We start from the raw sequence: 25,140 nt of genomic DNA on the forward strand, positions 1-25,140 counted from the left end.
CGCACCCACAGAATTGACTTGTCATACTGCCCCACCCACTCTGTAACCAAGAACCTCTGCTCTCAGCTGCTCACCTGCTCTGAGTAGTCATTTCCATCAACATCATCACTGTTGGAATGGCCTCCTGGACTCTGTACATCTATCCCATGACTCTCCAGGATTGCTGCTTCTTCGAAAAAAGCAAATAGATCCCTAAATTATCTGTTACATTACTGTAATAGCTTGAACACTGAACAAATCTTTGTGCTGAAGAAATTAGGGTGTAATTAAACCAGAATCTAGATTCCTGTAAGTTTTCTTTTAAATTGCAGATGGACAGAATGCAACTGCGCATAGGCCAGGGGAGGAACACATCTGTCATTCTGGAGCCCCTGCTGCTATGTGAGCCACATGTGAGTGGTTGACTGTTCAGTGCTTCATAAATACTTACCAACTAATTCAAGAGCCCTCCTGTCTCAGGGTTCTATAAAGCGTTTGAGAATCGTATTGATGGAGAGGGAGTTAAGTTTAGAAATGAAATACAATTTTAGAAGCTCAAAACAAATCTCCCACCCCAATCGCATCAATTCGTATTTCTTAAATGCTCTTTTTAAAAATCTGTGTTTTGCTGTGTTCCCTATTAAGACTCTTTCATCCCAATTCTATTAAGCACATGTTTCTTAGTATCTAAGTCACGGCCCAGTAACAACAAAGAAGCTCAGGGTCTCATTCCCTCCTCACTCAAGACCTTAGCAAGTAGTTTTAATACGCAGCTCAGGAGTCATGCAGTCAGGGGCATGTCTAATTCTAGAATATTAAGAACAATGCCATTATTAGTATAATACAAATAGTGCTAATAATACTAACTCTTAGAAACACAAAGAAAAACATAAGGACAATTCTTGTCAGGCTTAAAAATTAGCATCATTAAGACCTGCAGTTCTAAATTGAAGGTGCTCTCAAAGTAAATACAATGTCCATGACTGCTTCAAAAGGGAAAGCAGCCTCTCTGATACATTACCAATATTGGCTCTCCTCTTGATCTCCTTCCGTCTGTTAGCAAACCAATTATATACTTTCAGGGAGGTAACTCGTTCCAGATCAGACAGTTTTTTGCCTGTGAATACATGCAATAAAATTCAGATAGTCTACAGCTGAGACTAGTTTTAAGGAATAATACTTTTCTCTTTGAAAAGTTCTTTTGATTGCATTTATTGCCAGAATGACAGATACAGCTATTGTTGTTGTTGTTTTTTAGTATTCTGTATAACTATTATTGAATGAATAAAAACTAAATAAATACAAAAACAGCAACTAAGAACATAAAATATTTCAGAAAGCCACATGACATTAAAGAATTCCAATACTAAATACAAAATTAACGAATTCCACAGTCAGGCTGCCAGGCTTCAAAGGTCACAGGACAGAGGTTTCATTTAATTAGCATCATTGTAGATGAGTATGTTAGTCTTCATCAAGTTTTCAGGTAGCTCAAGTTTACTTACATCTTTAAGGCCTTATATAAACTGTTTCCTGCCTGTCTTCAGACAGACAGCAGGAAGCAATTATTACCTATGTTTTCTTGAAGACTAAAGGTCACTCTGACCATCCATTATTGTAACTATGCTACAACGCATAGCCCAATTCAGGTTGCATTTTAGATTATCTTCTTTGCTGTCAAGTGTGACTTCTTACAGATTAGCACCATGCTGGCCAACAAGGGCCCATCTGCACCTTTCCCTCCTCCACTGGCCTTTTCTGTTTTAGTTTTAATCCACAGTGGGTGGAGAAGCCAGAAAACAGGTTAAAGTGTTGTTGATACAGGGTGAAGTGTTTTCCAGGGACCTTCTGAGTTCCTGCACAGCCTCATGGGTGGAACTTTGGCTGGTGTGAAGTAAGGGTATAGGTGTTGTTGGAGGTGTGTCAGTCACTAAGGTGTGGTTGTAGGGTCTAGATTGCTAGAAGTCTGGCTTCTGGGTAAGGGAGACTAAATCACAGTTTAATTACGATAAAACATTGATACTTCTGTATACATAGCCAATTAAGTTAACCTGCCAAATGATCAATTGATGATCTTAACTGAGAATGATTTCTGTGAAATGTGGAATAATATTCTAATATTCTAACACATGGAAGAAAAGTCATATGTGTGTTTAAGTGGCTCGGCTGACTTGCATAAGAACAACAGGACTTCAGAATGGAACTACCCTGTTTTTCCTAGCTATATGCAGAAGTCATCCCAATCTCGGAAGGAGAAAGAAGCCACATCCAATAAGAAATTCTTTCTTCAAGCAGGAATACAGAATTATAAAACACTTGTTAAAAAAAAATCTAAATCTAAGGCTTTTCATTTACAAGCCTTGCTTAAATATTCCAAACTTTAAAATTATTTTGGAATTGAAATAGTTATGCTATATTTTTGGAGAAAGAAATCTATACAGTCTTTAAAAATATAATTTCAAGGTCTCATATCTTTTTTTTTAAAGATTTTATTTATTTATTTATTATTTATTTATTTATTTATTTATTTGATAGAGAGAGACAGCCAGCGAGAGAGGGAATACAAGCACGGAGAGTGGGAGAGGAAGAGGCAGGCTCCCAGCGGAGGAGTCCGATGTGGGGCTCAATCCCAGAACAACGGGACCATGCCCTGAGCCAAAGGCAGACGCTTAACGACTGCGCTACCCAGGCACCCCTCAAGGTCTCATATCTTAAGCAGGGACACTCCCTGGAAACTCTCCATGTGAACGTTTGATCTGGATCCCTAAGAAGTACTGCATGAACAGGACGGGGCAGTGATTAGACAGAAAGGTGGTGAGGATGGAGCGAATGGTACCCAGATGGAATGAGTAAAAGATGATTTCTCGTCCCAAATGACGATCTGAAGCCGAGAGCTCCACCACGGAGGAAAGTGCAGCTTGCTGCCTTACCTGGCTTCTGTATAACTGCATTGCAAGCATTGGCAATTTCTTCTCTCTTAGCTTCATCTGGGTATTGATTCTCATTGAAGTAACTGCAGGGGCAACCAATTAAGACAAAAGTTTGTACTTTAAAAAAGTGTGCTCTCATTAAAACACTAACCCACTGAAAAATACATTCTTCTTTATGATGTAACATTAGTGTCTAGTCCAGGCTGTCCAATGGAATTCTCCGTGAGGATGGAAACAGTCTGGCCTTTACTATCCAATAGGGGAGCCACTACTCACATGTGGCTGCTGAGCAGCTGAAATGAGGCTGATGTGACTGAGGAAGTGACTTTTTGATTTAATTTTAGCAAATTTAAATTTAAATCGCTAAATGTGACTAGTGGCTACTATATTAGTGCAGGCCTAGATACTGCTTTGCTTCACTGAAAGATGTCCTTGATATAAAAGTTGCCTGTGATACACATACGGGTGGTTGAAATCATGGAGTTCTGTTACTGAGGCACTGGTAACAACAGGACTTTTTTGTGTGTGTGTCATACTTTGTAGTGGCAAAAATTTTAAACGACCAAATGGTGCATCAATGGGAGAATGGTAGAACAAATTATGGGACATCCATATCTATACACAGTTATTTAAAAATGACTAGGAAAAAAAGAAGTTAGAGCTCTATCCACCGACCTGGAGGGATGTTTACAACATTCCTAAGTAAGAAAAACAATCTGCAGAATAACGTGCATGGAAAATACCATTATGGAATTTGAAAAATTCCTGTTTATGTGCACATAAATTTGCATGGATAAAAGCTGGAAGAGTACACATCAGGCTGTAAAAATCAATTACTTTGATGTGGGGGAAGGGGATTAGTGGGAGGAGATGTAAATATTTTTGTTTTCCATATGTTAAAAAAAGCACATATTCTATACAATAGTACTTACAAGAAATTAGGTTTACAGAACTCCTTAGCATTATCAGACCTGTGAGACTCTATGTGGGAACAGAATGTTTATCAGGGCTACTTTTTCTATCAACTATGATTTTAAGAAAATTTAAAAGGATCTTCATGTTCTGAACCCTCCCGTTTTTTTCTTCAGGGGCTTCCCATACCTTAGAATGCAGCTTTTCCTTTCCCTCATCCTCTGGTCTGAAATAGTGGAAATGCCATTCTATCAGGAATAAATAAATGGAGGCTGCAAACCCTTCTTGTGAAACCCCAAACCCCGACTCCTGATGCCCCCACCGCCCCACCCCCAACATCTCCATGGAGCCCATCCTCTGACACAGCTGCTGCCGTCCCCGGAAGGCCTTTCCTTTGCTAAAAGATTAAGTCCTAGAACTAGATCATACCAGGCCTATCAACTACCACGCTCCACAGTGGTCTCCTGCTTGATTCCACAATTTAAGCATCTCTTCCTACATGATTTTCTGTCATCATTTTTAGGGCTCTAGTGTTCATACTGAGGATTTTTCCAACAGACTGTCCCCATAACTGCTCCACTTCCACATTCCTACTGACCTTTACCCCATCTGTGCTATTTACTTGGGCAAAGACACTCTGAAATAGTTTCACGAGCCTGCAGGACTGGCATCAACTGGACGCTTGTTAGAAAGGTAGAATCCCAGACCTCACCTCAGACTGAACCAGAATCTGAATTTTACAAGATTTCCAGGTGATTCGAATGCACATTAATGTTGGAGAAGCACTGGATTGGCTCATTTATTTAAAGTTCAACGAAGGAAACAAAAGCAGATATTAAGTACCTAACATTGTAGGCTTGCACTGTGGGTAAAGAGATTTAGACAGTTTCTGACTGCAAGGAGTTTACAACCTACTGGAGAGACAGACATATAAACCAATATGCTTGCGGTAAAATTCCGGAAGATGTCTGAAGAGAGTACTGCTGGAGCACAGATGAAAGTGTTCTCAGTGTTATTTGCAGGGACCCAGAAGGATGTGGCAGAGGAAGTGCCTTCTTGAGTTAGGTCTTGAAGATGGGCAGGAGTTTGCAAGGCAAAGAGGAGGAAGAGCATTTCATGCAAGGGGAACAGCATGTGCAAAAGCCAAAGGTAGATAAAAGCCCTGACGATTCTGGTCACAGAGGAGAATTCAGAGTGGTTAGAATATGGGGTTCACAGGAAGAAATGAAGAGAGATCAGCCTGGAAGAGCAGGATGGGGCCAGCCTGTGAAGAGCCTTGTCTGTTCTTGTCAGTAGGAAAGACATCATCTTGAAACAGAAGTTTTCAAGCCACGTAGAGATACACACCCATCTGTGTTTTAGAAAGATTACACATCTTCAAGACTCAAACTTCTGAATTCTACCTCCATGATCTTAATTCTGAAATTCCCCCAGTCAACTTTCTACTTACTACTATTCCTCTTCAGAATACCTTTGCCTTCACCTTCTTTATAATCTCGAATCCCTTTAAAACGCTCCCCCCCACCAACTTAAAAAAAAAAATCTGTTTATCTATACTTCCGGCCTCACTTTCATTTCTTAGCCTGAACTTCCTGGCGAGCCAAATCAACAATATCCCTTAGGAGAAACTTATTTAGCTTCCCTGTCCTTCCACCATACCTGTCCAGCCAATCTCCTACCCTGCTGAAAGCACCTTCCACATGTTCTCTTCCATCCTTCTCTCCAAGTGTTCCTGGACAAAGTCATAAAATAGGGCCAATTGGTTTCTTTATAAATCTGTGGTTTTCAACCTTAACTGGGGCCCTCATTTTGGGTGGGAACTCTTTCTGTCCTTTCTAACTAACTGTTTTTAATAATCCATCTTTCATGCCCCACTTACCTGAAGGCTTTCCACTCTTAGGTCCCAAACCCTCAAATCCACCAGTCATTCTTTTTACAAATGACTTTGCTTCCTCTTTCACCAAGAGGGATGTTATTTAACGTAAGTTTGGGTGATGTTTTTAGCTTTTCAACCTCTCCACTTCTCTGAGTCACTGCTCATTCATTTCATCTCCTGGTGGAGGAAGATGCACTCTCCTCTTCAAGGTCTACTTCTCCATTTGTATACCTGATCTCATCCTCCCTCCTTTATTTTCTCAGCTCTCCCCTGTCTTTCTTGCATGCCCCATCTTTTCCTTGTACCTATGCAATTAGGCTATTTCACTGATTTTGTGATGTACATTTCTTTATTATTATAATCCCTAAAATCAAGATGTACCTTGTAATTGATGGTGTCTGAAAATTAACTGGCAGTGTTTTTTTGTCCCCTATCACTGGTACATAAAATCAAGGTGTGTCTTATAATCAAGGCCTTTTCAGATCTGATGGAACATGGCTATTGTTGAGACTTACAGGTCCTATTTCAGCAGCAGCTCCAGGGCCACTATACTTCATTATAGCAACTCTTCTTCCAAATTACTGCAAAGCCAGTGACTGACACCCCATCCACCCCCTCTAATGTCTGCTTAATATTCCTAGTGTACATCTCTAGTCATGGGCATTATTCTGTTAAAAATTTTTAAAAGTTTATTATAGAGGTGGTCAGAGTTCTCCCCTAAACTACCTTTGCTTCTTTATCTGCTGCTACTACCATACATGCATGCTACAGTCTAGGAAAATGGAATAACCTTGTAAACTCCTGGGATCTCTCTGCCTTTCTCCTGCCAGTATATCTGCTTTTTGCCTCCCCCCAACCTAAATCTTGCTTTTCGGGATATAGGTTGAGTATCAGCTCTTGGCCAGTCAAAGGTAAATATCACCCCATGAATCCCACAGCACTCCATCTGTTCCTCTCTCACATTTTTTTCATCTTGTATTATAGTTATCACTATATACATCTCTCCCCTACTATGCTGAAAGCCACCTGAGGTACAAGTCTGATTCCTTCTTATATGCACTCCCCACTGATGGCAGTGCTGACAAGTCAATAATGACGAACTAAGTCCCCACCAACCCAGTGTAGGGGTCTCCAAAAGAAATAAATACCACTGTAAATGAACTGTTGAAAGTCAGGGATATAGAGTTATTGTAAGGTCTCAAAAGATACATACTAAAGAAATGATTATCTCTTGAGAGCAAGAATACTGGGGCTGGATGGAAGACAGGGAAGTATTGGTGGTAATTAAGATTGGTTTCCACATTCTGTTTTATATACTTCTCTGTTGAGTTTCTGAAATGAACATATGCTATTTTTATAAATTTGTAATAAAAGAACTTTGGGAAAACACTGAAACAATTAAACACTAGCTTAATGATTAATACTCCATAAACAATTTATGTTTGTAAAGTGTATTTGGATCAGCTAGAAAATATTAGGATTGTGACTGCTATTCTGATGATTAGTAGGATAAAGCCACAGTATTTTTGGAAGCTAAGTTAGAATTTGTAGTTATTCATGGTATATATGACTTAATGAATTAAAAAGTCTTTAAAAATCATTTTTACTGTGCATTTTTTAGGATCTAATTATATAAAATAAAGATGATCAGTGTAAAAAATAAATCAGTACCTTTTTCTAAATCAAAAAAATATAAGAATTCACTATAGTTTTATATCTCTAAACCTGACAATCAGTCCTTCCTTCTCTGTTAAGGACCTATTATTTTTATAATTAAGAAACGTAGGCCTATTCAAAATGTAAATTTTCAGTAAAATGTACTACTAGAGCTGGAGGCTTGTATGCTGGACTACTGAGTACCACTTTCATCTTTCTGTCTTTCCATAGTGATTCAATGTTTGAAAAATATGAATTCAAGAGAGACAGTATAATCTAAACTGATAAAATAATATACTTTAATATTATTATTATTAATATTATTATTAATAAGATACCCCATGGTAAATATATAAGTTTAAGATGTAATAATTAAAAATATTCACTGCAAAGCTCTTAAAGCCCCCCTCCCACTGGGAACAGACCCACAATACCAACATAAAGTGGAAGAGTTTTTAGGAAAGACAAAGGTAGGCCAGAAAATAAAATATTCAACAAAAATGTATTACGTGAGTGTGAATAAGGCACTGTACTTGAGGAGTGGATATAAGTTCAAAAAGAAGTCCTGATCTTAAGAACATGTGGTTCAGCTGAGGAGGAATATATAAAAAAGTTAAACAGTAAAAGGAGTCAAAACAAGTCAAAACAGTAACATAACAGACAAACCAGAAGATACCAGCTGCTAATTAAGGATATAAATGATAAGCTAAATAAATTCAGAAGAGATATTTCCATAGATGAGAAAGTTCACTGAATTGGGCAGGCTTCTGAGGGATGCACAGACTCCAGGTACTGGAGAGGAAAGGGCAAAGTTAACAGTAAAGACAAAGATACAAAGGCATAAAAACCTAAGATGTGCTTGAAAAACAAGGCAACTAGTAATGTAATCTGATTAGACTATAGGGGTTATATGTAGGGTGATCTTAGTTTGCGCAAGAGTGCGCTATTATCTTGGGTTATTAACAGATTCTCTTCCCCAAAGTATCTCACTTTAGATAATAAACTATATGGTCACCTTGCAACCACACCACATTACTGACTTATCTGAAATTAGTGTCAAAATCCCTAAGTCCTTTTCATATGTGCTCTGTGAAAGAGAGCATGTTAATTGCTCAGAAAAAAAGGAAGCATCAAAGAAGATGGTTAACTACAGTTTCTATCTAGTTACTCACAAGAGGAGCTACCTAAGCCCAAAGAATCTGCTTGGCATATAATAAGACATTCAATAAGCAACTGTTTGATCAGTAGATGGTTGAATAAATAAATAAATAAATAAATAAATAAATAAATAAGGGAAAAAATGAATGGAAGAAGGAAACAGAGGTGAAAACAGAGAAAACAGTGGTTGCAGTTAAGGCTTTTAGTGAAATCATGAATATCTTTCAGGAGAAAACCAGTTGACATCTCACCATACTGCACACTGTCTTCTCTAGGCACACTAGGAGGTTTTAAAGACTAAGATACAGCTGAATACAATTACATTAGTATAGTGCTTATTTCTGAGCTATATATAACCAGTAGACTATCAATGAAGTTGGAAAATAGGTGTAATGATTTTGATTTTGGAAATAATCATATAGCCAATGAAAAAATGTTGATCAAGTCCTAATTTATATCAGGCAATTGGCTAAATGGTGACAAAGATGAATCAGACAAAACTTCCCAGTGTAGTCACTGGGGGATGTATGTATGTAATGAAACATATTATAAAATACCATAGAATGAACTATATTAGTGGTATGAATATAGTATATGGGAGCAGAGAGGAACCAACATTTGTGCAGGGTCTTGAAGAGAGAGCAGAGAGGGTGGGTAAAGTGAATTAATACAAGGCAGAGAAAGCAACATATACAAAGAAAGGGAGTTATGAAAGAGCTCAGAATGTTCTTGAGAATGGGTAGGAGTTCAGTGTGGCTGCAATATATTGTACATAAGATGGGGTAGTTGGGAACCAGACTGAAAAAAAAAAAAAAACCAAAAAAACCAAAAAAACACTGGGTCCAGATTCTAAACAGTATGACAGAGTTTGCAGTTAACTTTTTAGGCAACTGGGAATGAAGGTTTTTAAGCAGGGTATCATATGATCAGACTTATTTTTATAGGGCAATATCTCTGGTGATACTGGAGGCAGAAGCCAGTTAGGCAGTGTGGCAACAGCTGAGGAGAGGGTCTGCAGTAGGCTGAGGCGCAGAAACAGAGAGGAAAAGTGAGATTCAAGAGACATTTCAGAATGGTAATAATTCAAGACAGCCTTACCTCCTGGGTTTAGGCACCTCTCTACCCCATATCAAAAAAATTAATAAATAAATAGAATGATAGCCTTAGGAATAGTACACACTACTTATTATTCTCCTTCAAGCATTTTAACCTTTAGATTATGTCAAATAAGTAGATATTTCTACTGTTACCAGGTGAACAAATTGTAGGAGAACTTAGCTCTAAGACTCTAAAAGAGATTTGTTTCTAAACTGGAACTCTGGAGTTCAAAACATACGTCTGTTTCATATAAGAATATTTTATAGCCCCAGCCATTTTCCAAGACAAAAAAGGGAAAGAAATGTAAACAGAAATCTACAGGTAGTAATAAAAAAGTAATAAAATAAATCCTAAGGGCACTACACTTTTATAGACAAAGGACACTGTCAGCTGAGTAATCAGTGAATATCTTCACAGAGAGAAATCAAATGATCGTTTTGCCAGACAATGACAGTAAAGAATTAAAATGAAAAGTGGCAAAATAATTTACATGAGATGAGAAACCATAAGCTAGTAACAAATGGAAATGTCCTTGAAGCACTTTCATTTCAATAACACTGAAGTCTATAAAAATTGCAGCCAGAAAATTCCTCCTTTTGTGTCTTGGTGAGCATATAGAAAAGATGGGACTAACTCTTTAAGCGAGGGATAATGGCATGTAAATGAACTTTTTCTTTCTTCTGTGCCTTTATGTGCATATCTCCTGAGAGATATTTAAGCCTCACCATTTTAGTAATTCAAAATAAGGTTTCAGGACCGTCAGACATTGCCCACTATCTATAATCTAGTGTGCATTTCTTCATCACGAAGTAAAATTACTGGGCAGTAGGCGGGAAAGAGAATAACATGAGACTGGAGCACTTTGGAATCTAACTGTCCTATCTCCTACTTGAGATCATCTCTGTGTTAAATGATCTTTGGCAACAAAAAAGTCTTAAATATTCTTATGTTTGTTTTTAAACAACAGAGTAAAAGCTGAGATGAAAGAAAAGGGAAAACCTCCAAGTGCGGCAACTATCTTTTGTTAATCCACAAAGGCCTAAGGAATAAGGAACCCCCTTAGTTCACATTCATGTACAAACCAGGATAGTGATATTCTCTATTTTATCCAAAGATGTCAAAGACTTTCTAACACTAATCAGACCTTAAAGTACCCCTGAGAAACAATCAGGGACCAGAGAAAAACAAGAGGAGTAGAGCTAGAAATTAGCTATGCATATGATTCTTCACTATTTAATGTAGACTTTAGGACAACGAGGGACCCTGAAAGATTATTCACTGATCAACATCCTCATTTGAGAAATGGAGACAATGACAAGCTTACAGATGACAAGTTTCTCCAAAGTTACAGAACTGGCTAGGATCAGAGCCAAGCTTTTGGACTTCTGAGCTGATGCCCTTTCTACTACTGCTTGCTAAGGAAATTGCTGGGTGTAGTGAGTTGAATAGTGTTACCCAAAAATTCATGTTGGCCCAGAAGCTCAGGAAGTGATCTTATTTGGAAATAGGGTCTTTGCAGATGTAAAATTAGTAAGGATCGAGATGAGGTCATACCAATCCGAGTGTCCTTATAAGAGAAAGAGAAGAACACAGACACAGATGAGTGTGGAAATGGAAGTAGATGTTGGGATGATTGCACCTGCAAGTCAAGGAATGTTAAGGATTGTCAGCAACTGCCAGGAGGTAGGAGAAAGGCATGGAAGTGTTTCCCTCTGAGCCTCTAGGAGAAACCAATTCTGTCAGGACCTTGATTTCAGATTCTGGCCCCAGAACTGTGAGAGAGTACACTTCTGTTGGTTTAAGCCACCCAGTGTAGAAATTTGTTATGTCAGCCCTAGGAGACTAATACCCCGGGGAAATAGAGTCAGTACAAAAAGAACAGGATGGTCTTAAGGGTTAATGTGACTCAACTATCATAATTTCACGGACTGTATTTCACTACAGAAATACACCTGGCAAGTAGACTGAATAGCAGCTGTTTTTGTAAGTAGTCTATCAGCTGAACAAAGGTTTTCTCTTCTCTAGAAAGTCTGGTCAAATACTCAAAAATTCTAACTTCAATTCTTTTTCCTCTATAATCCAAGTTAGACTGCTACCCTTCTTCTGATGCTTAACACTGACCTTCAGTGGAACAGTTTTCATAACAAGCCTCCATTTCAAAGCTTTACTGAAAATTTTTAGATTGCCACTTCTTGATAACAAACAGGGCTAAGAAACCGTGGTATTCACCTGTCTCCTCAACAATTAGTGCAGTGTTGATTTTTAAAAATCTTGGAACACTAATTGGGGCGCCTGGGTGGCTCAGGGCGTGATCCTGGCGTTGTGGGATTGAGCCCCACATCAGGCTCCTCCACTATGAGCCTGCTTCTTCCTCTCCCACTCCCCCTGCTTGTGTTCCCTCTCTCGCTGGCTGTCTCTATCTCTGTCGAATGAATAAATAAAATCTTAAAAAAAAAAAATCTTGGAACACTAAGTACAGATAACTACTTCTGTAATACAAACAAGATTATTGATAACTTAAAAATCTGCTAAGAGATGTGTAATAAAACAAGTATTTTTAGTAAAATGTTAATGGTAGAATCTAGGTGGTAACTATAAAATTCTTTCAACTCTGCTGTATGTTTGAAAAATTTCACAATAAAATATTAGGAAAACAGTAAATGATAACATTAATAATAAAATGATAAAATGCTAGCAGCAATCTCATTAAATCAGAAACAAGGCAATAGTAGAGCCCATAGCCTCAAAACAATTTTTTCTCTGGCTACAATTTAATGTTTTTCTGAAAGTCCTAGTCAGTACAATAAGACATGAAACAAAACTAAGAAACAAATTGGGAAGAAGGACCACAAAATTATCATTGGCATATTATACTACATCAAGAAAGCCAAGGGAAAAATTGAAAATGCCTCAGAAATAAATCAGACGGTTGGGTCCTAAGTAGAAAAAATATCAAAACTTTCTCATGTATCCATAATAACCAGTTTGATGTGACCTAACAGAAAAAAGGCATCTATTTAAGAAAGCAAGAAAAATAAGAAAAATAAAAATTGCTGATGAGAAAAATATAGAAACCACATAAAAAACTAAAAAATTTTACTCACTTTGCTGAGAGATATTAAAAAAGATCTGGAGATTAAAAAGAAATAGAGAGGCATATAACACATTGTTAGATAAGGATGAATATGACAATGTTATTTCTCCCAAAATGAATCTTTACGTTTAATGCACTTTAATCAAATTAAAACACACATTTTTTTCTTCTCTTTTTCTCAGTGGGAGTGATATGAGTCAACAATATGATTTTAATGTTCACCTGGAAAAAAAGATGTACATGGCTAAGAACATTTTGATAATAAATAGTAATGATGGGCCCTATCTTGTCAAATATTGTGAAATTATAAAGTTATAATAATCAAAACTGTAGTTCAAGAAATGATGATGAGATCAACAGAACCAACAAATATAATAACTTTATATGCAAGAAAGAAAGAATCTTAAAGGGAGAAAGGGAAAATTGACTATTTGGAAAATAAGGTCTCAATTTAGATAGACTCAATATATTGGGGTGAAATGTAAAAGTGAAATCATAAAACAAAACAAAACAAACAAACAAACAAAACTAGAAGAAAATATCGAAATGAGGAAGCATAAATGATGGGAGGTAGTTGCACAAGAATAAAGCAATGCGCCACTTTGGAAAACAGTGTGGAGGTCCCTCAAAAAGTTAAAAATAGAGCTAGCCTATGACCCGGCAATTTTAGTGGGTATTTACCCCAAAGATACAGATGTAGTGAAGAGAAGGGCCATATGCACCCCAATGTTCATAGCAGCATTGTCCACAATAGCCAAACTGTGGAATGAGCTGAGATGCCCATCAACAGATGAATGGAGAAAGAAGATGTGATCCATATATACAATGGAATATTACTCAGCCATCAGAAAGAATGATCACCCAACATTTGCATCAGCATGGATGGGACTGGAGGAGATTATGCTAAGTGAAATAAGTCAAGCAGAGAAAGACAATTATCATATGGTTTCACTCATTTGTGGAACATAAGGAATAGCAGGGAGATCGGTAGGAGAAGGAAGGGAAAAATGAAGGGGAGTGGTAAACAGAGGGGGGAATGAACCACGAGAGACTACGGACTCCGGGAAAAAATCTGAGGGTTTTAGAGGGGAGGGGGGGTGGAGGGATGGGCTAGCCCGGTGATGGGTATTAAGGAGGGCACATATTGCATAGAGCATTGGGTGTTATACACAAACAATGAATCATGGAACACTACATCAAAAACTAATGATATACTGTATGGTCACTAACATATCATAATAAATTAAAAAAAAAAAGAATAAAGCAATGGATTTGCCTATATTTAAATGAAAAATAAAACAAATTACAAATAAATATAAATATACAGCAGAAAGCATTAACGATTTTATAAAGAGTTAATATACAAGTCAATCAGAAAACATGAATACACCACAGAAAAATGGCGAAAGGAAAAAATAAACACTAAGTATGAATGATTAATAAACATGTAAAAATGTTTAGCCTCACTGGTAATCAGAGAAGTTTAAATGTAGACAAAAATAAAACATTGCTTTTTGCCTATTATATAGGCAAAACAAAGCTGATTTTCACTCCCCAAAAAGATGATTACAATATACATGGAAGACAGGCTCCGGTGACAGGAGCAGTAGTATATGCTCAAGGCCGCTGTTAGTGATGTGGGTAAATTCAGCGTTTTGGAGGGAGGTGGTGGGAATATGGTATCATTAGTCATAAGACAAAAGTTAAGTATAAAGGTGGTCATGTCAGTACTACTTAAGAGGGCAGACCTGGGAAGATTTAAATGTCTAATGAAGTAATAATAGTTAAATAAATTATCTGAAGAAGAAAGGAGCCATTTTAAAAAATCACATTTTCAAAGACTACTTAATGATATAGGAAATATTGGGGAAAAAAGCATGTTACAAAACCATATATGCCCTATTATGTTAAATGTTGTAATTGTAATTCTGTTGTAATATGTAATTGTTAAAAAATATGTATCTAGATACATAGAAACACTACAAGTAAATGTATCCATATATTTTCAGTGTTATCTATGAATGGAAATATTTTTTTTATAAACTGTGTTTTCTAAACAATTTACAATGTGTAACTATTAATTTTCTAATAAAAAATGTTACCCAAAATAAACTGAGTTATGTGATATTACAAAAAATCTACCTGCCATTAATTTTATAACTGCTTTTCAAAATACTCTTCTCTCTTTCACCATCCCTGTATCTATCTACAAACTGGCAACATAGCTAGTTATGAAGTCAGGACCTGAATTAGATACCGTTGCCAACCAAAATTCTGGCTACAGGGGACTGGGTAATAAATTTATATATATATATATATAAAATGGATTATATATATACAATATATATATAATGGATTTAGTCATTAAAAATATATAATATATATATAATTTAGTCATTAAAAAATATATATATAATGGATTATATATATACAATATATATATAATGGATTTAGTCATTAAAAATCATGTTTTCAAAGAGCATATGAGTGATATTAAATGTAAAACTACATATCTGGTTTAACTGTCTTCGAAAAAATATATACATAACAAAAAAATGACTGAAAAGAAATACAGCAACAAAACACTAATGATTATCTTTAAATGGTGGTAAGTGGTATCTTAGTTTTCTTCTTTATATTTCCTTACATTTCTCCATATTTTATATAATAAGCATGTGCTAATTTTGTAATTAAAAAAACATTTGAAAATAAAGTTTGCTGTCTCAAAGCATGAGTAAAATAAAGTTGCATAAAATTATTTTTAAATAATTTTCTTGGTTTATCTTAATGCCTTTCAGCAACAAACAAATTTACACTTTGAATGTTTTGCAAACACACTATAGTACAACAAACAAAAGATGTTCCATACTAATGTATTTTTTATAAATAAGAGTTCATTTTGAATTCTACAGTCTTAAAATAAATAACAGCTCTCACCAAATCAGCCTTTTGGAAGGTTCCCATGACTATAAGGAAAAGCTAAAATATAAATGAGTTCTATTATAGAAGAAGCTATAAGTTTTCACAGTTTTGCAGCTGGTTAAAGTTTCAGAATAGAAAAGCCAGTGAAAAGAGAAGACTTTAAAGTGGAAAAATTAGTATTAACCTATGAACAAATTAAAGAATTCAGATACGATAAGTTGAATAAGTTGATAAGTTGAATTTTGGAATCTTAATTCATAAATGCAATGGAATCCCATAACATAACTCCTTACACATGGATTTAAATATACGACAGAGTAGATCCTGACAAAGAATCAAAGTACTTTAAGCTGGAAGGAAGTATTACCAAGTCACCCTCTTTATTTGCAGATGAGGACATGAACTTTATGGATGAGGAGCCAGAGAGGAGACTTGACTTGTTCAAGGTCACACGACCTAGATCTCAGATTTCCTGACTCAGTTCATTGGCTTGAAGTCCTCACAGGAATGGTCATCATTCCCTTAAGACTTGGTATTGTTTCAGACTTCCTTTAAGATGCAAATTTCTGTAGCAATGAATCATCTAAACCAAACTCTTGTATTTCACAAGTGCTCCTAGAAGCAAAGATGTGACAGCATCAGTAAAAAACCCAGGATAGCCCCAGGACCACAGCTATAGCTCACCTAGGGGCTCTCTCCTCCTGGCAAAGGAAATCCAATTGCTCTGGAGACAACCACAAAGCTGACCTACCTTTTTTGCCTGGGCAGAGGAGAATTAAATAAACTGTGGGACTTGTCCCTCAAAACACAACATCAATACACATTTAAATTCTATGTATATAGTGTAGTTAATCTAACAGAAGAGTTAGCAGTACCTCCTCAGACACTAGCACACACACACAAGCTTTCCAAGTCCTTATCAAGATGGTAAGATTCCTTTCTCTACTTGCTTAAAAAAGAAAAATCCATACATACAAGAATTATGGATACCATGTATGAAATGTGCCCAAACATAAAATTTTCATCTCCCAAATGTTTTATTTACTTGTAGCATGCTCACTGTAATTTGCTATTTAATGATAAACAGGTAAAAGGGTAATACTGAATTTAGGAGCTAAGTTTTTAGCACACTCTATCCTATCACTAGTCTTAGAAACAATATAGGCTTATTACTTGCCCAGTAACAGGCAGCCTTAAATGAAGTCCCACCATGGTAGAGATTTAGTGTGAGTTTTATTACTACATGACAATTATAGAGCTAGATTTCCTTCTACTATGGATCACTTTTTAGTCATAAGTCTTTCTATGAAGACCATGATAAGAATGGAGACAGTTTTCTGGAGTTGGCAGGCAAAAACAGTAAAACTACCTTAAAAACAACTGAGAAACGGCATTTCTCTCGAAACCTGTCTCTTCACTGCGTACCACTGAATTCATTAAATGTTTGTTCAACTCTCCGTTTTATTTTAATAAAGGAAGAAAAAGGACATGCACTTGAGGCAGTGTTTGGTTTTGCTGGTTCATGGATTTCCTAGTTTCCTAATCAAACCACTAAATATGAGTGATAATTGTATGAAGTTCATCCCAGTGGAAACTGTGGTACCTTGGAGAGTGACGTGCTTCTGCCAGATCACACACTCAAAGGTACTGAAGGCAGGGAAGTCAAGGCATTGAAGCTGGTGTGCCCCTTACTGCATCTGCTTCACTTCTGGCAGGTAGCAGCTCTAGCCTCCTTTCCCTTTTTTTGTCAGCCTGTGCTGGTAGGAACTACATTTACAAAAGATACTTGTAGGTGATCTGATGAAGTTTCTTATACCTGGTGTACAAGTTGTCCTAAGGCAGGAAGCCTACTTTTAAATATGAAGCACTGATTACAAACTGATTACTTAGGAATCTGATACTACCAACCAACAATGTATCTATTTTTTTTAAAGTTTATTTATTTTTTTAAAGTAATCTCTATACCCAACATGGGGCTCAAACTCACAACCCCGAGAGCAAGAGTTGCACGCTCTTCCGACTGAGCCAGCCAGGCACCTCCGACCAACAATTTAATATAAAGTGAAGATCAACAGAACAGGATTGATAAAATCAATCCATTTATTATCTCCTGCACAGTTATTCTTATGATCAGTACTATCCAGCAAAATAATTACTTCTTCCTAAAAGATACAGTCTGTATCTAAAATGAGAACTTGTTCTCTCTCAGGGGGAGGTCTGAACAAACAGCAAACCAACCACAGACAACAGCATAGATTCTTTACAGAAAATCAGAGGTACAATGGTCGGGGATTATCGTCCTACCTCCCTGAAGAGGGAGAAACACAATACCTTGTACTTCGGGGTACTTACTACTTCCTCTAAAACTGAACCTTTTACTTCCTGTGTCATAGGCTTGCTGCTGTTTTTATTGGGAGTCAAACTACTCAGGATAAATGACTCTAATTGCCTCTTAAAAAGCCAAATTAATTTGGTAACACTTGACAAGGAACTTGTACATTAATGTTGTTAGAGCTGAAAGGTTATCATACCAATTGTGTGCAAGTTAAGTTCCTTCATAATAATACTACAGAGCAAATCTGGGTGGGGTATAGTCATATTCCAAAGAAGATGTTTTAGTGACAAATTATAGTTTCTAGTCCTATAAAGATGATAATTATAGGACAGTCTCAAAATGGTTAGGACTATAAGTTAGTCTGACCTTTTGATGTTTTAGTGAATGACATGTCAAAGTAGGAACTAATAAAATATAATATTTGGATGAGGCACTATTATGATTGGGATTTCTATGGTATATAGGCTTTCAAAGTATAAAGACCATTTTTTAGATACTTTCTATTTCTGAAATTACACAGTCCATTCAAACTTCCTTAACCAAAAGGCAACTAAAAACTAAAACAGAAATAGAATATTTACCCACAAAGTTCAATTCTACTATTCCAAGATCTTCAAATATCAAACACATATGCAAACCTTAGTACATGCTGTGAATGTTTAATCTATCAATAATGATTTCCTAATGCACTACTCTAAGGGCCAGGACCACATCTGTCTTATTACTGTATCTGTCAGTGTCTATTACAAGTGGTACTAAGTAGAACCTAAATAACTATTTGTTGAGTTTAAAAAAGAAAACACTCTCTAGTTTTCTGTGAAGATTTTTCAGTTAGTCTATAAATTGGTCTCTGTCAATATTAATGTTTATAATATGATGCTTATAATTCTGCTTCTGGGATGAATCGTATCTTCATTGGTGATTCATTACATACAACACCAATGTTTCCCAAACTATATACTTCATCTTTGTAAACTGAGGCCACAAAACAGAATGAAGAACATGGGGTCTTTGTCCTGTTTAAGTGGTTAAGGGACTAGAGAAATGAGGGGTTGTTGTCTGTATAAAATGAAACTACTGGCAAATCTATGTGAGGATGGGGAGAATTTTTAATCTGCCTCAAAAACATTGTGATTATTTCTTCTGGCTATTTCTGTTTGACCAAAAAGGAACCAGGAAGCATAATTTGCCAATTTTAAAATGCATTTAAGGACAGTTCATCTTCTTACTGGCTATGAAAAATGGATTGGGATAACTTTACCTGTCAATAAGTGGGAAAGTTTTGTTGTTTTTTTCCTCAAATAGTCTAATGGATTGAAATGAGGTCATGTCCAGGCTCCTGCTGTCTTATATAAATGTTAAGAACTTCCTTCTATTTGCAGAGATACAGGAGGTGTAGTTCATTATGTTCTACCCGAGTCATTCCATAAGAAGTATGAAAGAGGTTGAACTCTTTTTAAAATTCAACTTCCAGCATCCATTAATTCCAAAATTTATAGTGTATTCTTGCAGCACTTTCCATCCTAGAACAGCAATGACATCAGAAGCGAGGGAAAGGAAAACCAGCTTGCCAGGGGTTGCAGTGATGGCAAGACAACCTAAGGGAGGGCAGAGCGCATATATTTTAGGTCCTCATTCATTACAGACCACAACAAACATTCAATTTTACAGGACTCATCTCTATTTCCACAGAGTGGTTTTTTTTTGAGGGGGGGAGGAAGTGGTACAATATCAGGCTAAGGAAAAATGACATCGAGGCACTGGAAAGTCATTTTTGAGTCATTTTGATTGGATCACTTTATTTTATTTATTTATTTTTTGTTCTTTAATGATTTTTTATTATATTATGTTAGTCACCACTCAGTACATCCCCGGTTTCCAATGTAAAGTTCGATGATTCATTAGTTGCGTATAACACCCAGTGCACCATGCAATACGTGCCCTCCTTACTACCCATCACCAGTCTATCCCATTCCCCCACCCCCCTCCCCTCTGAGGCCCTCAGTTTGTTTCTCAGAGTCCATAGTCTCTCATGCTTCATTCCCCCTTCTGATTACCCCCCCTTTCTTTATCTCTTTCTTCCCCTACCGATCATCCTAGTTCTTATGTTCCATAGATGAGAGAAATCATATGATATTTGTCTTTCTCTGCTTGACTTATTTCACTTAGCATTATCTCCTCCAGTGCCGTCCATGTTGCAGCAAATGTTGAGAATTCGTTCTTTCTGATGGCTGAGTAATATTCCATTGTATATATGGACCACAACTTCTTAATCCAGTCATCTGTTGAAGGGCATCTCGGCTCCTTCCACGATTTAGCTATTGTGGACAATGCTGCAATGAACATTGGGGTGCATATGGCCCTTCTCTTCACTATGTCTGTATCTTTGGGGTAAACACCCAGTAGTGCAATGGCTGGGTCGTAGGGTAGCTCAATTTTTAACTTTTTAAGGGACCTCCACAGTGTTTTCCAGAGTGGCTGTACCAACTTGCATTCCCACCAACGATGTAGGAGGGATCCCCTTTCTCTACATCCTCTCCAGCAATTGTTGTTTCTTGCCTTGTCTATTTTTGCCATTCTAACTGGCGTAAGGTGGTATCTCAGTGTGGTTTTGATTTGAATTTCCCTGATGGCTAATGATTTTGAACATTTTTTCATGTGTCTGTTAGCCATTTGTATGTCTTCACTTTAAATCATCAAATTATTATTCATCATAGAATTGAACTGAATTGAATGGAAGGCCTTGGAACTTTAACAAAATTAGGAAATAGTGTATCATTCTATTCCCTACTTTGAGCCTAATATGTCTCACAGGGGATACAGGGGGATAGCATTTACTAATTAGGTTAAAGTTGCACAGTCTCCTAAAATATTCAGTTCAATGAAGTTCAAGCAACACTTATTGATGTTAGATTTCATGCATAGCACTGTGCTAGCTTAGGAGCCAGCTAAATATAACCAAACCCTAGCCTGCAGGAGCACATAAACTTCATCACTGAAGTAAGTACCAGGTAAAATTTACTTAGTGGACAGTGAAATAATTCATTCTGGTAAAGATATGGCCCAAATTTTCTTCTTTAACAGAAGTCAGTAGAAAAACTGGATTTTATAATTTTATGACAATCCACTTTAATAATGCAAGTCAGCAGGGGGGAAATGGGTCAAAAGACTTCTTAAAAAATTGAACAGCTGTAATTTCAACATATTTCCTTGAACACATAGAAAAGGGAGTATGATTTAGGCTCTTATTTTTTAAAAGGAAGGCGGAGAAGATATTTCAAAATAGTTTCAATTTTTTAATTCCTAGGATGTTTCAAAACATTAGACACAAGATCTGCTGCCACCCTGAAAATAATTTGAGTCCCTGTCAGAAAAGTTCTACTGCTGATGCTTTATGTGTGGGAAGAAAATGGCACCAACAACCTAGAAAATGGATTAAGAGGTCCCCCCCACCCCCCGCCGCCGCCAATTATTAGAACCATCATACTCGGGCAGGGATGCAAATAAAACTGCTTGGAGAGAGACAAAACGTTGCAACTGTGGAAATTCAAGGGTTCTCCACAATCTGGATACAACTTCCAGCCTACTTCCAGCCTCATTTCCTGCCTGACTGACCATACATTCCAGTTACCCAATTTTTCATGCCCCCCTGCCTTTGCCAGAATGCTTTTCTTCCTCTTCCCAACTCATCCAAATCATATTCCTTTTACAGGACCCTGCCTGTCACTTCAGTGTTGCCACTCTCCTCTGTCCTACTGCATTTGGTACTGATACCTTCCATGAGGTTTTGTTTTTTGTTTTTTTGGGCATGAGTCCCCCCCACCCCCACCCCCAGTAGACTGAGGCCTATTGGGGTAATACCCTATCTTTAAAGATGTTTAAATATGTGTCAGCACTCACTGGTTATACTGCTTGGCACACAGATGATGAAGGACTTTCTTTTGAGTAAAGAAATGCTAAATAGACTTTTACTGGCTGAAGCTTAGGAATACAAAAAATAACCAGAAAATTCTATTTGAAGACACTAAAAATTCTTTTTGAAAGTTATTACTTGTTTAATATTTCTGTACTGAGTATTTAGGTGTAGGAGACATATATTAAACTCCTACATGTGTCTCCTGTATCATGCTTTGACCTTTACATGCATTGTCATTTAGTGTTAAGTCACAGTACTCCTATAAGATAGGTATGATTATTACAGTCATTTTATAGCAAGGAATTGCCTGAGGATATATATAGCTAGTGAGTAAGACAGGCAGGACTGGAACTCCAGTCTAACTCAAATCTGCGCTCTTAACCACTGTATTTATCAGAAACAAACAAAAGGAAAGTATCATAAAAATGACAACTATCCAACACTTGGGAGAAATCATTTATTGAGAAGTTTTATTACCTCTCCCAATCTTTATCTTCATATATTTGACTTTTTTACATTATTGTTTTAATGCAGTTTTTCTTTTATTGCTTGACATTATTTTACTCACATTTTTGTTTGAATTTACATAGGCCACATCTGTCATTCTACCATGATATTCCACTTAATAGACTGATCATCACTGACTCAGCCACTTCCTAAAAAGCTATCATGGTTACAAGTAAATAAGTTTAAAGAAAAAATTTTCTGAATTTCCTATCCAAACAAAATCACTATCTTTCAGACACATGCCTTCTTTGGTCTTAGATGTGAAGAAGATATTCTCTTCAGTTAGTCCACTTAATTCAGCAGCAACATAACAAAGAAGAAAATGGGACGTAAGTTTCTTTGCAATTGTAAAGTACTTAAAGGAAGTTTTACTCTTTGAGATAAAATGAAAAATAGGAGAAGCAAATTTCTTCTAAGCAGTGAGAACATTTCTTGTTTTCTCATTTTATAAGGAAGAAGGAAGTAATCCTCACTATCTAAACTCATAGAAGGTAGATGAACAATGATCTCTCTGCACTTCCAGGTTGCAATACCCATAAGGCATTTCGTCACTTTAATATATGAACACTGAGAAATCAGAATACAAGTTGACTGCCAAACAAGGTACTGCGATGGATTTTTTAAAAAAGATTTATTTATTTATTTGAGAGAGAGAGAGGGAGTGAGAGAGAGAAAGTGTGCATGAGCCAGGGGAAGGGGAGAGGGAGAGAGAGAATTTCAAGCAGACTCCCCGCTGAGCATAGGGCCCCCTGTGAGGCTCAATCCCTGAGACCACGATCTGAGCTGAAATCAGAAGTCTGATGCTCAACGGACTGAGCCACCCAGGTGTCCCAATCTGAGATATATAATATGGAGATAACTGGTCTTTTGACAGAACTTAGTTACCATGGAGGTAATTTAGTTCTTTGAAGTTGGTCTATTCGTGTTGTTATGTTGAGCATCAATTATTTTCCAAAGAGTTAATTCTAGGATGGGAAGTATTTTCCTATCAAAAGCCACTGGGTCTAAGAGAGAACAAAATCTCCACACAAAACAAGAAATTAGAATCATAGAGCAATACAATTTGAGAACTTGAAAGATCCTTGAAAATTATATAAAATTTACTAACTTTTTGAAAAATATAATTATGAATCTGCTTTTTATTTTTTCTTAAGATTTTATTTATTTATTTTAGAAAGAAAGAGCCAGCACAGGGGGAAGAGTAGAGGGAGAGGGACAAGCAGACTCTGTGCTGAGCATGGAGCCTGACATGGGGCTCAATCCCACGACCCTGAGATCATGACCTGAGCCAAAATCAAGAGTCGGATGTTTAAAACTGACTGAGCCACCTAAGCACCCCGACCAATTTGCTTTTTAAATGAATAGGAGTATACTTATTCAATAAGTGTAGGAAATAGTAAAGCATATATATCTCAGTTCACATCATGATCAACTAAAAAGCAACTAAGAACAAAGGTATGATGGTAGAAGGTGTGCTTAAAAGAAAAGAAAGTGTAAGGGAGGGGAAAAAGGAAGAGTAACAGAGAAATAAGAGATGAATAAAGAAGCACAGACAAGAAGAAATACAGTGAAATGCAGTAAGGGGACTTCTGTCTTACTCATCTTTGTATCCCAATTCTTGGCTTGCAGCTTAGCACACAGTAGACACTCAATAAATGTTTATCAAATAAAATTAAAGAGGACAGAAAGAAAGGGCTGAGGAGTTCCTGGCTGGCCCTGTCAGAAGAGCATGCGGCTCTTTCAGGGTCAAAAGTTTGAGCCCCACATTAGGTGTAAAGATTACCTAAGTAAGTAAATAAATAAACTTTAAAAAAGAAAAAAGAAAGGGCTGCTGAGAAGTACAATGAATATACTTTTTAGAAATCATTATATGGTTCACATGGCTATGGATTCAAAATGAGCAACTTAATCTCATTTCCTCAGTGAGTTTAGCCAAGTTCATTAACCTCTTGGTTAATTAACTATAGGTTCTTAGTCTAAAAAATAAACTATTTGAACTGGGTGATTTTTAGGGTTTCTTCCTTATTCTCTACAGAAAGAGTAACCAAATATAGCTAAATAAAATCAAAGGAAGGTTCTTAGCTTAAATGCTGCTTAAACTAAATCAGTGGTCAGCAGATGCAATTTATATATTTGTGTACAACTGAGGCAAATTAGTCCCTTTATTGTTCATATGATACAAGCAGTCATTCAAAGAAATATCTAGATAGGTCTCAATCTCTTAGAAGAGCAGTATTAGGAAAGCATAAACATTTCTGCCCCAATTTTTTTTCTGGCTAGGTGTATCTTACTGAACTGAGCAGTATCTCTTACTCCATAGATTTCTGTTTAGTATGAATGATACCGAAGTAATCCTGGGACACTACACAAAATAATACAGAAGGATACTGTTAAGAGAGAAAAAGGTGATTATTTTTCCATTTTACAAAGTAACAGGATTCTGTTCTAGAGTGTTGTTGTTTTTTTTAAGGGGGGAAATTGTTACTAGGAGAACAAGCAGTTATTTCTCCATTTTTAACAACTATACTATATAATGCAAAACAAGAAGAAAACAACATTAAAAGAAAATATGGCTTCATGAAATGAGAGCTGAAGTGGAAAAGACTTCCTGTGTAAAAAATTTCCAATCACACATGATAATTAAAAGTAATAAAAGAGTGATGGGAAGCGGCACCATGGAATCAGGGTGGGTTAATATCATTTGGAGATTGCTATAAAAGAACACAGAAAGAAACAGATCTTCCAGAGGCACTTCAA

The 25,140-nt window shown here is 36.6% G+C and overlaps 1 protein-coding gene across 7 annotated transcripts in view; it reads right to left on the reverse strand.

Annotated features, from left to right (window-relative positions):
- Positions 1-25,140, reverse strand: part of HMBOX1 (homeobox containing 1) — a 177,776-nt gene that overhangs the window by 4,387 nt on the left and 148,249 nt on the right. For 3 of the 7 annotated variants that reach the window (XM_040626466.1, XM_008705091.2, XM_008705093.2), the window contains exons 7-9: positions 2,910-2,992; positions 1,001-1,096; positions 75-166 (exon numbers count right to left, since the gene is read on the reverse strand). In XM_040626466.1, the coding sequence (XP_040482400.1) occupies positions 75-166; positions 1,001-1,096; positions 2,910-2,992 (271 nt within the window). Of the gene's footprint in view, positions 1-74; positions 170-1,000; positions 1,097-2,909; positions 2,993-25,140 lie in introns of all 7 variants that reach the window. The other 4 variants (XM_040626467.1, XM_008705092.2, XM_040626465.1 and 1 more) reach the window with 2 other exon arrangements.

Source organism: Ursus maritimus, unplaced genomic scaffold, assembly GCF_017311325.1.
Source record: "Ursus maritimus isolate PB19 unplaced genomic scaffold, ASM1731132v1 scaffold_11, whole genome shotgun sequence".
Taxonomy (NCBI): Eukaryota; Metazoa; Chordata; class Mammalia; order Carnivora; family Ursidae; genus Ursus; species Ursus maritimus.